The sequence below is a fragment of the Pleurodeles waltl genome, chromosome 10 (genome assembly GCF_031143425.1).
Source record: "Pleurodeles waltl isolate 20211129_DDA chromosome 10, aPleWal1.hap1.20221129, whole genome shotgun sequence".
Lineage (NCBI taxonomy): Eukaryota > Metazoa > Chordata > Amphibia > Caudata > Salamandridae > Pleurodeles > Pleurodeles waltl.
This window is the reverse complement of record NC_090449.1, coordinates 952,256,598-952,271,396: the sequence shown is the minus strand read 5'-3', so window position 1 is coordinate 952,271,396 and position 14,799 is coordinate 952,256,598. Positions and strand designations below refer to the sequence as shown.

General features: G+C 40.7%; 1 protein-coding gene across 3 annotated transcripts in view; it reads left to right on the top strand.

Moving 5' to 3' along the window:
* The first annotated feature begins 3,339 nt into the window (after nucleotides 1-3,339).
* The window catches only part of NSUN6 (NOP2/Sun RNA methyltransferase 6), a 131,364-nt gene continuing 119,904 nt past the window's right edge, over nucleotides 3,340-14,799 (top strand). Inside the window, exons 1-2 of one of the 3 annotated variants that reach the window (XM_069211774.1) lie at nucleotides 3,340-3,669; nucleotides 6,657-6,812. In XM_069211774.1, coding sequence (XP_069067875.1) covers nucleotides 3,535-3,669; nucleotides 6,657-6,812 — 291 coding nt within the window. In that variant the 5' untranslated portion in view covers nucleotides 3,340-3,534. Of the gene's footprint in view, nucleotides 3,670-6,656; nucleotides 6,813-14,799 lie in introns of those variants that run through there. The other 2 variants (XM_069211776.1, XM_069211775.1) reach the window with 2 other exon arrangements.

Below are 14,799 nucleotides of genomic sequence, written 5' to 3'. Positions count from 1 at the left end.
TCAACAGCATCAGGGAGTTACTGTTTTCTCAGCTCAGCGCTAACATTAAGAAAGAAGTTTATTAAACAGGGGAGCCTTTATTTAATGGCTAACTGAAGTTAAAGGAAGGAAGTAACTAGGGCCTAACTTTAGAAATAATTTTATTTTTAAAGACATCTTGCAGCAAAAGTGTAAAAATATGATAAGATTGTTTCAATATTCAAAAAGTTTATTTTATTAAGACACAGAACCGTTTCACATAGTACATCACATTACAACAGTGCATTAAGAAGGTTTTTTTTAAATAGTTTTCAAACATAAATTTACAAATATTCATTCTTCCTCCCACACTGATAATGAGATCAACAGTGAAATAAGATACAAGTCAGTTGTTAAGTGCACAAATTCAGCCGGGTTCCTATTATACATTTAAAAAATGGTTTATTAAATCAAACACAGGAGAGGACTTTGTACAATGCACAGCCAGGAGTCAGGTATTTCAAAGTCCTTTTATGTATGAGAATGAAAAAAGGAGGGAAAGTGAAATTAAACAATTGCCTAGGATCACACAATTTGGAAAAGAGGAAAGCTGGGATTAAACCCAGGTTATCTGGTTTTCCATTGTGCAATTCAGCCACTGGATGTATCTGCTTCGCTTCCCCTACCTACACCAACCTTAATGGCACTGCCCCCTGCACCACCTCCCCCTGACCACCACCGTGCTCACATCAATGCGGCCCTCGGCCACATCACTGACAAAACCTTTTGGCCCTTGGAAAATGTTTGTGAGTGCCAATGGTTTATACAATGTGTCAATTATTGTGCTTGAACAAACTTTGAGAGCCACTGAACTCAATGCAATAGTATTATGAGAGAACCTTCAAATGTATTCCGTAATAAAATGTTTCCTCTTACTTGTTCCTCATTGGTGCATATCCTGACAACCATACACGTTTAGTAATGTAGGAAATCCTGTGTTCCTATAAAAGAATATACCTTTCCTCTGTAAGTAGGAACCCCATTCCCTACTTTGTAAGGCAAATCTATGTTGGATTTTACATTGAACTTTACTGAGTTCTTTGTACTTGTGATCTATATTCTTTCTTGCTAACCATGCTTACAATAGAGTTCAGGTATAATACTTAAGAAGTTGTTATATAAACTCCTTAACATTTTGACCTGTGCCGGTCATTCTTACTGAGATTGTCCTAACCTCTATCATTGATGTCAGATAGACTAGATAGAGACAGGTCCAAATGGAAAGCACCAAAGTCCATCTAAGGACTACACTGCTCCTGTCCGTGCCATTGGCATGCACTTGGTAAGATTATGAGAAAGTGGTTTGCACGCTGACATTCCTACGTGATTGTGACAGGGTCAGAGTAATGGAGGCGGATAGGCGTTACCATGGTTTGTGATTTCTTTATTTCTGTGGTATACATATTCTACAGGCTTTGTTATACAAGTGTTTCTTCTTCTTTCTTTTCTCTCTCTTTTTCCTCTTGAATGATCTTCACCTTCTTTATTTTGGTCTCTCTTCTTTTCCAGGTGGGGACTCAGGAGGCACATAGGAGGAAGGAAGAACATGTCAAGGTGGTTTTAGGAGGTAGGTATTTGTGGTGTTACATTATCTCTCTCAGTCCTTTCTGTCTTATCTGCCCCTTTTCTTCCTGTCTTCAGACCTTTCTCTTCTCTTCTCTTTCTTTGACTTTATCTTTTCCCTCTCTGTTCTTGGCTTGTTAAAGTTCGCTTTCATTAGTTTTTTGTCTTCTCTCTGCTTTTCTGTCTTTCTTTCTCTCTTTCTTTGGTTCAAGAATGTCTTGTAATCTTTCTGTTTTTTTTCTCTTATTTTACTGGCCTGGTTTCTCTTTTGTATGTATGGACCTGTCTTTTCTTCAGGTTACTTTTTTTATAACTGTTCTGTGCCTCTAGTCCCTCTAGTGCCCAAATACCCTTGAAAAGTGGAAGGAAAACCAAATGGAAAAGCAAAATATAAGGGAAACGAAATCATGGCTGTGCACAGGTTACAAACTGTACCATTTCTCCTCCCTCCTCCCCTTGATGTAGGTGAAACCCAATTTTCCCGCTATACCCAGTCCCCGCTTTGGGTTTGGACCGTACCTGACGGGCCACACTCTTCCCAGAGCGTAACAGGTCTGTTCACTCCATCTCTCCTCCTGCCTCTCTCTCCAGCTTCTCCGCACCGCCTCGTTGTCCTGCTGGCGCCTTCTCCTCTTCTCCGTCCGTTCTGTACACATCTTCACCCTCTCCCCTCTGTTCCTTCGCTCCGGGTTTAAAAAACCCTCCTTCTTCCGCGATTGTCCCACGATGATTGGCTGCCGCCCTTCAAACATCTTCCTGGTCAGTTGTGCCGTATTCAGAGGTGAACCTGGGGTACGTCCAGTCCGTGTCTCTGGTTCCCGGACAACTACATTGATACTCAAATGGAACTTTATATAAAATTGTCTCTGTATTCATTCTTAGGTCGAGCATAGCTGCGAACATTCGCTGCTTTTCCAACGTGTTGGTATGTATCTAAGCTTTTAACAACTCCCACCTCACGCCCATCACTATCACTCATCCGTGGGCTTGCCCTTCAAAAATCCTTTGATGACATTGGTAAATGGTTTACGTTTGTCCCTTCTTGGGGAGGTTTTGTTACCGCCCTGGCTATTGCCCCTGTTACACGGCTAATTGCACTTTTGACAATAAGTTTGACTGCAAACTAACTTCTTTTTCCTTTTGTGTCTCTACTTATGGCTGATGCTCATGGCGGGTGTGGCGCTGTGAATGGGCTCGCTTATGTGAAACTGTTTTACTTTTGATTTTCAAGTTATGTGGCAAGAAAAGTCCGGTTAGGAGTTTACAATGCTGATAGCTCTAACTCAAGCAAATGTGCGGCCCTTTGCATTGCAAATGCTTATTTACATAACCTTTGTCTTTGCTTATGGTAACTCCAGGACACATCTTAAAGTGCTTTCTTCTTATATTTACTGTTTTAATTACACACTGATAAAGTAAAAAATAAAAGATTTAGGTGATTTTGCAAGTTGTTGTAGTGACTGGAACATACTGGTAATGTAGGTAAAAAACGGCCAGGTAGCAGCCTTATAATCTAAACCACGTAAATAAATAACTATAGAAAGCGTTTCGCGGTGTATCAGTTGAATTTTAGCGTGAGTCTTCTCGCAAAGTTTCAACAGTACAGAACACGTAATAAAACACTGGCAATGGTGGCTTCAAATGCTAAGGAAAATCAATTCCAAGCATATGAAAACACCAGTGTAAGTAAGGCAAATTAATGTAAATAAAAGTGAAAAGGCTTATGTCTAACATGCACGCGTTTGGCAAGATCTGGCATCTGCTGCTTCTGTCTGTTCGCACACGATGGGCGGATCTTATTTTCCGTAGACTAGACTGCCGAAGAGCTGGAATGTTTTAATCACACGTTTCCGCCCTCGGTTACCTATTTAACCTTAGTTTATGGTTCGTTTTACTTCAGGTCAGGTGTCGTGTTGGGATTTTTTCAGCATTAAATGATTTCTTAGGAATGAAATGCTTCTAGGGTCGTCGTCAATCCACGTTAGCCTCAATGAACGCGTCCGGAGCGAAATAATGTCTTTCTTTCCTAAAGCCATCTTCAGGGGTGAAGTGGAAGGCTATCTCAGAAATGTGTTTAGAAACCACGAGGTATGTACTGTTCTGGCATGCAAACTATGAGTTTTAATATCTCCGCAAACTCGCATCGAAACCCATGTAGTGTTGGCAACGTTTTATACTTGTGAATGTATCACATTTTATGTATACACCTTGGGTGTTATCTTAAAAATCGCACTGCTTGCTGTATGTTTTATACAGTACATAGTTGCTTCTTGTTAATTTAGCAGTAATGCACCTAATGACTTTTATTTGTCAGTTTTGTAACGTCACTCAGTGCAAAAATAAACATTATATGGTAAGATGTCACATCTGGGGTAAAACTTGTGCATTTGCACGACATCGTGTTTGCTTGACAACCCTTTAAAGGTCAAAATGTAAATTTGGAGCAAAATAAGTTTTCTTGCGGTTTGACATTTTGAGCAAAAGTCTCTTGTGTGAGGTCACATTAATATGACCAATCATTCTTTTGCAATATCAGCAGTAATGTGGAAACATTGTTAAGAGCACTAATCACGTTTAGGTGCAAAGCGCATTTAAGTGAAAAGTCATCATTACCATTAGTTTAACAGCAGCTTTCGGTTTTCTTCTCTGTAAATGATCTGATGTGGGAAGTACCCTTTGTCCCAGTGAATAAGCACACCAAAGGCTAAAATATTCATCTGGCCCCATTCAAAATATAATTTATACTTGCTTTCTGAAAGTTTGGAACATAAAGGAAGTATCTGGGTAGGATATCTTGTCTACATTTTAGTCAGTTTTGAAGGGTGCAGTTGTATCATACATGGTCATCAGGAATTGGCAACAATAGCTAAGCAATACGTGTCAATCTTTAACAAGATTATATATTCCCATATGTTTAAAATACATCTGTTTTTGTACTCTAAATCTTAGTCAGCAACCGATCCCTTTTTGAGATATGTACATGTAGCCTTTAGTAAAACTGATGTTTAATTTGTTTGAAGTATTCTGAAAAAAGATTGCATTAATCGTAGTTCTGATTTCCGAACTACTCTGTAACAGTTGATTCTTTTAAGCTTTGATTGCAAGCAAAGAGGGTGTTCTACGAATACTATTTTGAGTAAAGAAAAAGCATTTGAATCGGCAGATTGGGCCTTCCAGTGGACTACAATGGCAAGGTTTTCGTTTGATAAGAAATTAATTTGTGTGATTCAACACCATGTCTAATACCGGGCCGCTCATGAATAAGAGAATTACTTGGGCTTGTCAGATTCATTGGAGGAGCAGGCTGAACTATCCCTGGACCTTTTCTGTTATAATCTTGCAGTAAAAAGAATTAGGATTGGCAGAGGCAGGAGGGTTTTCCGTGGGCCTCAATGACTCATCACCTAGCAGTGTGGTTAAAACCATGATGTCCTCCTGCCTTTAAGTGGTATTTTCTACATAGATATGTTTTCCCTATTTGAGAATTTTTACCTCTTGTAGAATCGTGTTATTTTGAAAGCTCTAGCTCTAAAATGTACAACTTTTTACATCACTTAGCCACATCCTGGACAACACCTTTTTATGATTTATCTACAGCTCCAACTGTGACAGGTAGTGGTCTAAAAATACACCATATCCTAACTTAGTCAATAAAATTGAAGATAAAGAAGACATGCTGTCTCAACTACAAGTGACTAACATGTTGAAGAGAAACATGTCCTTAGTGAAGGTTGTGCAAATACGAGAAGGAATGCTTTCAAACACACATATAAGGATACTCTATTTTTGCTTTATTTGCATACTTGCACCTACATTCACGTTTAGTAGGCAAGGTGTAGTTTGCCTGATTAGTCAGTAGAACTCTAGTGGACATTTACTTTTGTAATTTCACACTGCAACCTTTAAATGCATCTGAAACAATTTTACTTGGAAAAAAATAATATGTATTAAAAACATCTATAGCAATTTCTAAAAATGTTGACCTATGTTTGAATGGCACTGGTAATGTATTGTCCAAAACCCATGTTAAAAGTCATAATCATAACCTGCACTCTGCTTTGAAATTTGATTAAAAAGTAATGATCAATTTAACATTAACAATGGTTATCAGAGACATTAAAAATCTTGACCCTGATGCAATGTTCTATTTTCCCAACTTTCCCTCCTGATCTCTTGTACTTAAATCTTTAACTGACCACTTTGTTGATCAACCAAGTTTAGGGTAACATAGCACTGAAAAATATACAATTTTATCTAGACTTTTTATTTCGTCTGTTACTGTTCTTGATTGAGGTATGTCTCATCCCTGTCTATAAACTGCCTTTATACCTCTATTTCCATCTTTAAATACACTCACAGATACATCTCTTTAATAATCTGTCACTTTGCATTTTATTCAAAAGTACAGTTTATGAAAAATATTACACTTTGTTTTCCTTTTTTTTTTTTTTTCCCAAAGCTTGTCCAGGTAAAAGCAAAATATGTTAGCAGAAGGGTGTCACTCTTGAGTTCATTCACATAATGCTGTATTCCACTGAGTAACACTTTGTCATACAGCAATATGCCTGCTCGCAAAGATAAAAACATTGAAATACTGCTCCGCCTTTTTTTTTCCTTTGCTTTGGTACGGCTAACTATTCTGAGAGTTACAATAGGTAATTTTAATTACTTTTAGAAAACAGTGGTTAATGTGGTTCATACTTTACATTTGAGGGTTAACTGAAGAGAATAGTAAGCCTAACGTTTGGGAAATAAATACAAAAACATTAAGACATAATTTGTTTTATGATTTTGTATCTTATCCAGTATGCAAACATAACTGAAATTTAAATTTTAAAATATTCATTGTCACAGGTTTCCATATTTTCTGGTTTTCATTCATAGAAGGAACTCACTTAAAATGTCCATGTGGTCGATAGTGCTTTGAAAACCCCTGCCTTATATGATTTTAACAAAGTTGATCTTCTTTCGGCTTGGCAAGGAACTGCACTGTTCTTGTCCTCCTAGTGGGATTATATAATTTTAAGATACGTTTTGTAACTATTACTTGCTTACATATTTTTTTGCAATTTTAGCTAGTGACTGCAATTGGTGCCATAGAAGCAGAAAGAAGATTTGATGAACTTCTGATTCATTTGTCACATCCTCCAGCATTCACTACTGTTCGTGTGAACACACGTTTGGTTTCAGTAGAACATGTGAAGCAGATGTTGAATGATGAAATTATGAAGGTTTGTATGTCTGTATTTTGTGCCATTTTTGGGCTTGTCTCACTCTACCTCTCAGTCAGGAAGTAGGCTGATTCAAGGATATTGTTAGAAATTGGTTTACTGGTTGACTGGGGTGTGAGCCTTGGTCAAGCAGCAACCACAGCCCTAGTCAGGGTAAGACGGAAGCAAACCCCAAATTAACCTATGCTCAACACACTAGTAGCTTGGCATAGAGCAGTCATGCTTAACTTAAAGGCAATGTGTAACATATTTGTGAAACATTTCAAACAGTAAAATAGTGAAAGCACCACACAAAAAGTATCCACACTAATTTAGAAGAATAGAGCTTAAATTAATTATCATAACATGAACAAAACAACAAACATCTAATCAGTAGAACCAGAGTTATGAATTTTTAAAGAATAAGCCACAGTATAAAGCGTAAAACGTGGCTATCTGGTCGCACTGCACTGGGTCAAAGTCAAAAGTTCAAGCCAATCGCTTTGGAACGTGGATTATGTACACTCCCAGATTAGTCCAGATGAAGGTTTACCTTCTCAAGTTTTGGGCCAAGTGTCCTGTTCGTGTTGTAGAGGGTCACAGGAGCAAGGAGATTATTGTGGGCTGTGGTGCAAGGAGCAGACTGGTGCTTTGCACTGGGGGTCCCCTGCAAGTGGTTGATGCTGCTGTGCAAAGAGACAGGTTGGCGGCGGTTTGGGCAGATTTGCGGTTCTAGGGGCACAGTTCTGCTGCGAACAGTCCCATTCATGGTCACAAAGAGCCCAAAAGTTTGAATTAAGACCCCACAAAGCCACGCCAAAGGTACAGGACCTGAGGGACACCTCTTGGGGGGGCCAGGGACTTCTTGAAGAGTAGTCCGGGAGCTGTTGGGTAGCCTGTTATGTCCCTGCAGCTTAGATCAGTAGGACAGCAGACTAGCCCTTTGAGTCACTCTGGGGTCCTGTGTTAATGATGGGTTCCAAGTCCAGGTCTTCCTCCCCATGTAAGAGGGCAGCAGGCTGCAGGCCAGTACACAGAGGCAGAAGCTCCTTCAGAGTATCACAAGCACTTTAGCACTGGTCAGCAGTTCTATAGTGTGCAGAGTCCTACGTCCAGATAAAACAAATTTAGTAAAAAATAGGAGGTCTGAAGGCAAAAATTTAGGGGGAACCCCACCAAGGATGCCATTGCTTGCGTTATATTTGTGTGTTTGGTTATTCAAACACAGACAGTAGTGTTAGCATTGATGAGACAATCGGCCTGATTTTTATAGAAAAGTAATGAGATATAAATGTGTGGAATGGGTGAAGTAAGTATTTTTTCGGTTTTATATTTTTGTACAGTTTTATGAGAGCATTAACATATATTTGAAGTAAGGAATACAAAAGTAAAATGATGAAAGAGTAGGAATACTTTTTCCAAACATGTTCTTATGTATATTTTCTAGCTTTGTGCTGTGTTCTAGAGGTTGCATGCTTAGGATAGTCCACATCTATGTGTGAGCATTGACTACATTTATTGTAAACTCCCAATATATTGAGAAAGGACGGAAGTGTTCTCCTTGTCTCTGAAAAATTTTCAGAAGGCAAAATTAGATGTATTTATATTACTGATGTGTTCATAGTCTTTTATATCCTCTGTAGGCACCAATAACCTCCCTTTGGAAAGGACCATGTGCAAGGGTTTTCCATTTAATAAAATATCATGGGACAGGTTGCTTCACAAATCCACTTGTCCTGTAGCAAAATCCACTTGTCCCTTTGGTGTCATGTAGTGTGACGACAAACTGTGGCAGCAATCCCATTATATATGGGCAATGACAATAGCCTCTCTGATCATGCCGGTGCTCATACTATAGTAGGGTTCGAATGCTAGCAAATCCCTTATTTTATCACATTTCCACATATGTACATACTGAGGGTGTAGGTAGCAGTAAGCAAAAGTTCCAAGTTTGGAATTCCCTTTTGAGTCTGTGCAAACCTACGAACTTGCATGTTTTAGGGGTTTTTACCAGCTCTTCTCTAATTGTTTCCATACTGAGGAAGCTTGGACATATATTCCTGACAGTTGGGGAAAAAAGTAATTGGAGGGAAACTTGTAAATGCTTAAAAGATTTTTGCATGACCAAATCTAGACATACATATTTGCTTGAGCTAAAATGTAGTTCACAAATATTTTCTAGAAATACAATTTCCTGGCTTATTTCTGTAAATTCTTGGTACTTCATTAGTTGTAAATCTGCACTAATGCAAGGTCATATACCACGAGGGCACTTTTGTGACTTCCTCTAAGAATTGGGCCCCTAGAAAGATCTGATATTAACCAACACCTTATGTTTTTATGGCAATTCTGTCTCTCTCTCTCAGTCTATTGACTGGCTTCACTATGAGTGACAGCATTGTGCTCTTTTACAAGGAGCATCCTGGCACACAAAGTAGTCTTGTTCAATTCCAGGAACTACTGTGGCAATGTGCGCTTTTTGAGACCAAAACATGTTTTTGCTTTTGTCAATGTTGGTTGTAATAGTGAGGGCCCAGAAGCTCCCACAACAACAAAGTTTTACAAACACAATGTCGAAAGAAGACAAGCGTTGACAGAACCAAAAGGCTGACAACCAGTGTCTAACCTACTGACTTTGACAATGCTTGTTTATTTTCATGTTTCCTATAATCTTGTTGAAACTAGTTATACTGGTTTCTCCATTACTGATTTTTTTCCTTTTTAAAGAAATACTAGCTTACATCAACACATTTTACAAAATAATTATTTTATAAAATGGTAACTAAAATTTTAGCTTAGCAAAACCTTTTTTCCCTCATTGCATTTTTTAATGAATGTTTTGATTTTGAAATCAGAGAATCCTCGCTACTGCTTTCAATCTTCTGCAGATTTGCATCTAATAACAGAGCATACTGGGATCATTATACATAGCCTTATATTGTTAAACTTTTCAAATGTGTGTACACATTTTTACACTGAAACTACTATCAGTAGTGCTGCCTGAGCTTGCTACATTTCCGTTGCATTAATGAACTATAAATACAAGTTCAAACACCATTAACATAGGGACACAAATGTTACCTTTACTGTAGACCATGCACTACCCTAATCCATAATGTGGTACTTTAAACTGGCAGTCAACTTGTTGCTTTTGACCCCAAACAATATGTCCTGGGAGTCTGGCTATAGGAATTCCACACCCCTCTAAGTGCTTGTTTTCTTTTTATCAACTAGCAATTGGAAAGCATAGTGGGTCAGAGCACCACCGCTGTAATAGAGAATGTGCTTTTGAGGTGCAACTGTCATTTGATCCCGAATTTGCTCCCCAGGGCACTTTGGTTTTATAGAAGGTGCTTCATATGCTTGTATGGCTGTTCTATAATTGAATAGCTCCAGCACACATTTTGTGCCAGCAAGCTTTCAAGGGGATATTCCCTAATTTATACGGGTTTGTAGCCCTAGGCACATGAGACAACGCATTACTTTTGTATCCGGGTGTGGATGCAAAGAATCTGTCATAAGTCACTCTGACTGTGTGCCACATAAAAGTGATGCACATTAACCCCTTTGCTGCCAGGCCTTTTCCCCCTCCTGTTCCAGGCCTTTTTTTGGCTATTTGGGGCAGTTCGCGCTTAGGCCCTCATAACGTTTTGTCCACATAAGCTAACCAAGCCAAATTTGCGTATTTTTTTTCCAACATCCTAGGGATTCTAGAGGTACCCAGACTTTGTGGGTTCCCCTGAAGGAGGCCAAGAAATTAGCCAAAATACAGTGAAAATTTCATTTTTTTCAAAAAAATGGGAAAAAGTGGCTGCAGAAGAAGGCTTGTGGTTTTTCCCTTGAAAATGCATAAACAAAGGGTTTGCGGTGCTAAAATCACCAGCTTCCCAGCTTTCAGGAACAGGCAGACTTGAATCAGAAAACCCAATTTTTCAACACAAATTTGGCATTTTACTGGGACATACCCCATTTTTAAAATTGTTAGTGCTTTCAGCCTCCTTCCAGACAGTGACAGAAATGGGCGTGAAACCAATGCTGGATCCCAGAAACCTAAACATTTCTGAAAAGTAGACAACATTCTAAATTCAGCAAGGGGTCATTTGTGTAGATCCTACAAGGGTTTCCTACAGAAAATAACAACTGAAAAAGAAAAATATTGAAATTGAGGTGAAAAAAACAGCAAATTTTCTCAACGTTTTACTCTGTAACTTTTTCCTGCAATGTCAGATTTTCAAAATCAATATACCGTTAAGTCTGCTGGACTCCTCTGGTTGCGGGGATATATAGGGCTTGTAGGTTCATCAAGAACCCGAGGTACCCAGAGCCAATAAATGAGCTGCACCCTGCAGTGCGTTTTCATTCTATAATGGGTATACAGCAATTCATTTGCTGAAATATAAAGAGTGAAAAGTAGCTATCCAGAAAACCTTTGTATTTCCAAAATGGGCACAAGATAAGGTGTTGAGGAGCAGTGGTTATTTGCACATCTTTGAATTCCGGGGTGACCATACTAGCATGTGAATTACAGGGCATTTCTCAAATAGATGTCTTTTTTACACACTCTTATATTTGGAAGGAAAAAAAAAGGAGAAAGACAAGGGGCAATAACACTTGTTTTGCTATTCTATGTTCCCACAAGTCACCCGATAAAAATGATACCTCACTCGTGTGGGTAGGCTTAGCGCCCGCGACAGGAAATGCCCCAAAACGCAACGTGGACACATCACATTTTTTGAAAGAAAACAGAGGTGTTTTTTGCAAAGTGCCTACCTGTAGATTCTGGCCTCTAGCTCAGCCGGCACCTTGGGAAACCTACCAAACCTGTGAATTTTTGAAAACTTGAGACCTAGGGGACTCCAAGATGGGGTGACTTGTGGGGCTCTGACAAGGTTCTGTTGCCCAGAATTCTTTGCAAACCTCAAAATTGAGCTAAAAAAACACATTTTCCTCACATTTTGGTGACAGAAAGTTCTGGAATCAGAGAGGAGCCACAAATTCCCTTCCATCGAGCATTCCCCCAAGTCTCCCGATAAAAATGGTACCTCACTTGTGTGGGTAGGCCTAGCACCCACGAAAAGAAATGGCCCAAAACGCAACGTGGACACATCACATTTTTTGCATAGAAAACAGTGCTTTCCTGTGGATTTTAGCCTCTAGCTCAGCCGGCACCTGGGGAAACCTAGCAAACCAGCGCATTTTTGAAAACTAGAAACCCAGTGGAATCCAAGATGGGGTGACTTGTGGGGCTCTGACCAGGTTCTGTTACCCAGAATCCTTTGCAAACACCAAAATTGGCCCAAAAAACACCTTTTCCGCTCATTTCGGTGACAGAAAGTTCTGGAATCTGAGAGGAGCCACAAATTTCCTTCCACCCAGCGTTCCCCCAAGTCTCTCGATAAAAATTGTACCTCACTTGTGTGGGTAGGCCTAGCGCCCACGAAAGGAAATGCCCCAAAACACAACGTGGACACATCACATTTTTTCACAGAAAACAGAGGTGTTTTTTGCAAAGTGCCTACCTGTGGATTTTGGCCTCTAGCTCAGCCGTCCCCAGGGGGGCAGAAATGGCCTAAAATAAATTTGCCCCTACCCCCCCCCGGAAGCGACCCTTGCCTATGGGGTCGCTCCCCCTGCGTGACATTGGCGCAAAAAAAAAAAAATCCCCGGTGCCTAGTGGTTTCTGCCCCCTTGGGGGCAGATTGACCTAAAATCGGCCAATCTGCCCCCAAGGGGGGCAGAAATTGTCTAAATACAATTTGCCCCCCAGGGGAGCGACCCTTGCCTAATGGGTCGCTCCCCATCTTTAAAAAAAAGAAAAACACTAAAAAAACACACAAAAAAAAAATTGTCCTGGCGCCTAGAGGTTTCTGCCTCCCCGGGGGCAGATCGGCCTAATGGGGGGCAGAAATGGCCTAAAATAAATTTGCCCCCCCCCGCGTGAGATTGGCACCAAAAAAAAAATCTCTGGTGCCTAGTAGTTTCTGCCCCCCTTGGGGGCAGATTGGCATAGCAAAAAACGGCTGAAAGGGGCAGAAATGGCCTAAATACAATTTTCCCCTCCAGGGGAGCGACCCTTGTCCAAGGGGTCGCTCCCCATCTGTAAAACAAAAAAATCCCCGGTGCCTAGTGGTTTCTGCCCCCCATGGGGGCAGATCGGCCTAATCAAAATAGGCTGATCTACCCCCCAGGGGGCAGAAATGGCCTAAAATAATTCCTCCCCCCCCCCCCAGGGGAGCGACCCTTGCCTAAGGGGTCGCTCCCCTTGCGTGAAATTCACGAAAACAAAAAAAACTCCCTGGTGTCTAGTGGTTTCTGCCCCACTTGGGAGCAGATTGGCCTCATCAAAATAGGCCAGTCTGCCCCCAAGGGGGGCAGAAATGGCCTAAATATAATTTTCCCCCGAGGGGAGCGAGCCTTGCCTAAGGGGTCGCTCCCCACCTAAAAAAATAAAAAATAAATAAAACCTAAACAAATAGAAAAAATAAATAAAATGATCCCTGGTGCCCTAGAGGTTTCTGCCCCCCCTGGGGGCAGATCGGCCTAATAATAGGCCGATCTGCCCCCAGGGGGGGCAGAAACGGCCTTCCTAAAAAATGCCCCCCATTGGGAGCGACCCTTGCCCAAGGGGTCGCTCCCTTATGTCTATTTCAACAAAAAAAAAAACATCCTTGGTGTCTAGTGGGCGTTTCAAAAGCCGGATTGCAAGCAATCCGGCTTTTGAAACGCTTGGAGAGACTTCAAAGGAAAGGAAATACATTTCCTTCCCTTTTGAAGCCTCTCCGTGCCTCCCCCACGTGATCGAAAGAGAAATGCTGAGCATTTCTCTTTCGATCGCGCTGGAAGCAGCTTCCAGCGCGATGGGGGAGGCCCTGTGCGCGCGCTGACGTCACAGGAGGGGTGGGGGAGGTCGGGGTGGAAGGGGAAGGGCTTCCCCTTCCATCCCTGCCTTGGGGGGGGGTGGGTGGGGAGCGCTCCCCCCAGTTCCTGTGACTTGGACAAGGTGACCTCGTCCAAGGCACACGGGACCTGGAGCCTTGGACGAGGTCACCTCGTCCAAGGCACAGAACCGGTTAAGAGTGCTCGCTATCAGGCATTCACATAAGTAGGTTTGAAGAACTACAACCATTTTTAAGACATCCTTCTAGCAATCTGTGTATTCTATTTTTGCTGGCACACATATACAAGCAGGTATTTGCTCAAAAAAGAATTGACATGTTTAAATTTCCTTTTTTTTTTTTAAACCTCTGGAGAAAATTACCATTTTTGGGAGGGCCCTACCAATCCTGGTAAAAAGTTTTACTTCTGCCCATGTTAGGGTTACGATTCTGACCTTTTCCAGAGTGAGACATAGTTGTAGAGGATTTGGAGAGTGCCATTAAACATACAAGGTTGTTGATGTGCACATATTGAAATCTCATTCTAGCCCTGAACCTACCACTTATGGCCCCTTCGCGTATGTTTGCTGCCATAAAAATCTGTGAGTAAATCCTTTCATGATTGCAAACCCAGCTTCTCTGTATGCAGGCCAAATGTACATGCTTAGGTAAGCCATAACATTTTGGTTCTGGCATTCGTAAAATATAAAAATTCCTTAAATATACATGTATATAGTACTTGGTGTGAGCTCACAGTTATTGAAAACAAAAGAACTGCAGGGGAGTAAGGTGAGGTGATCTTTCCAAGAAGTGTACAACGTGGTCAAGTAGATGATCTGAGGCAGGTGAGCCATCTTTTGATCCAAGGTGTTTAACCTAGGCACAGAACTGCAAGTTAAAATCATTATGTGTACTAACATTTTGAGTAACAAACGAGTAAATGCTTAAATATAAATATCCCAGGGCTAGTCACAAGATGCTTCTTCAGCAGTAAGAAAGAGCAGTCGTACATTTAAAGCAATGTTGTAACCTGAACTCTTCAGCATTCTAGCAAAGTGAACATGCTTGCATATTTTCAGCCTTTCTGTTATCAGAAATCTTTCATAAACTGAGCCTATTTATAAACTGAACTT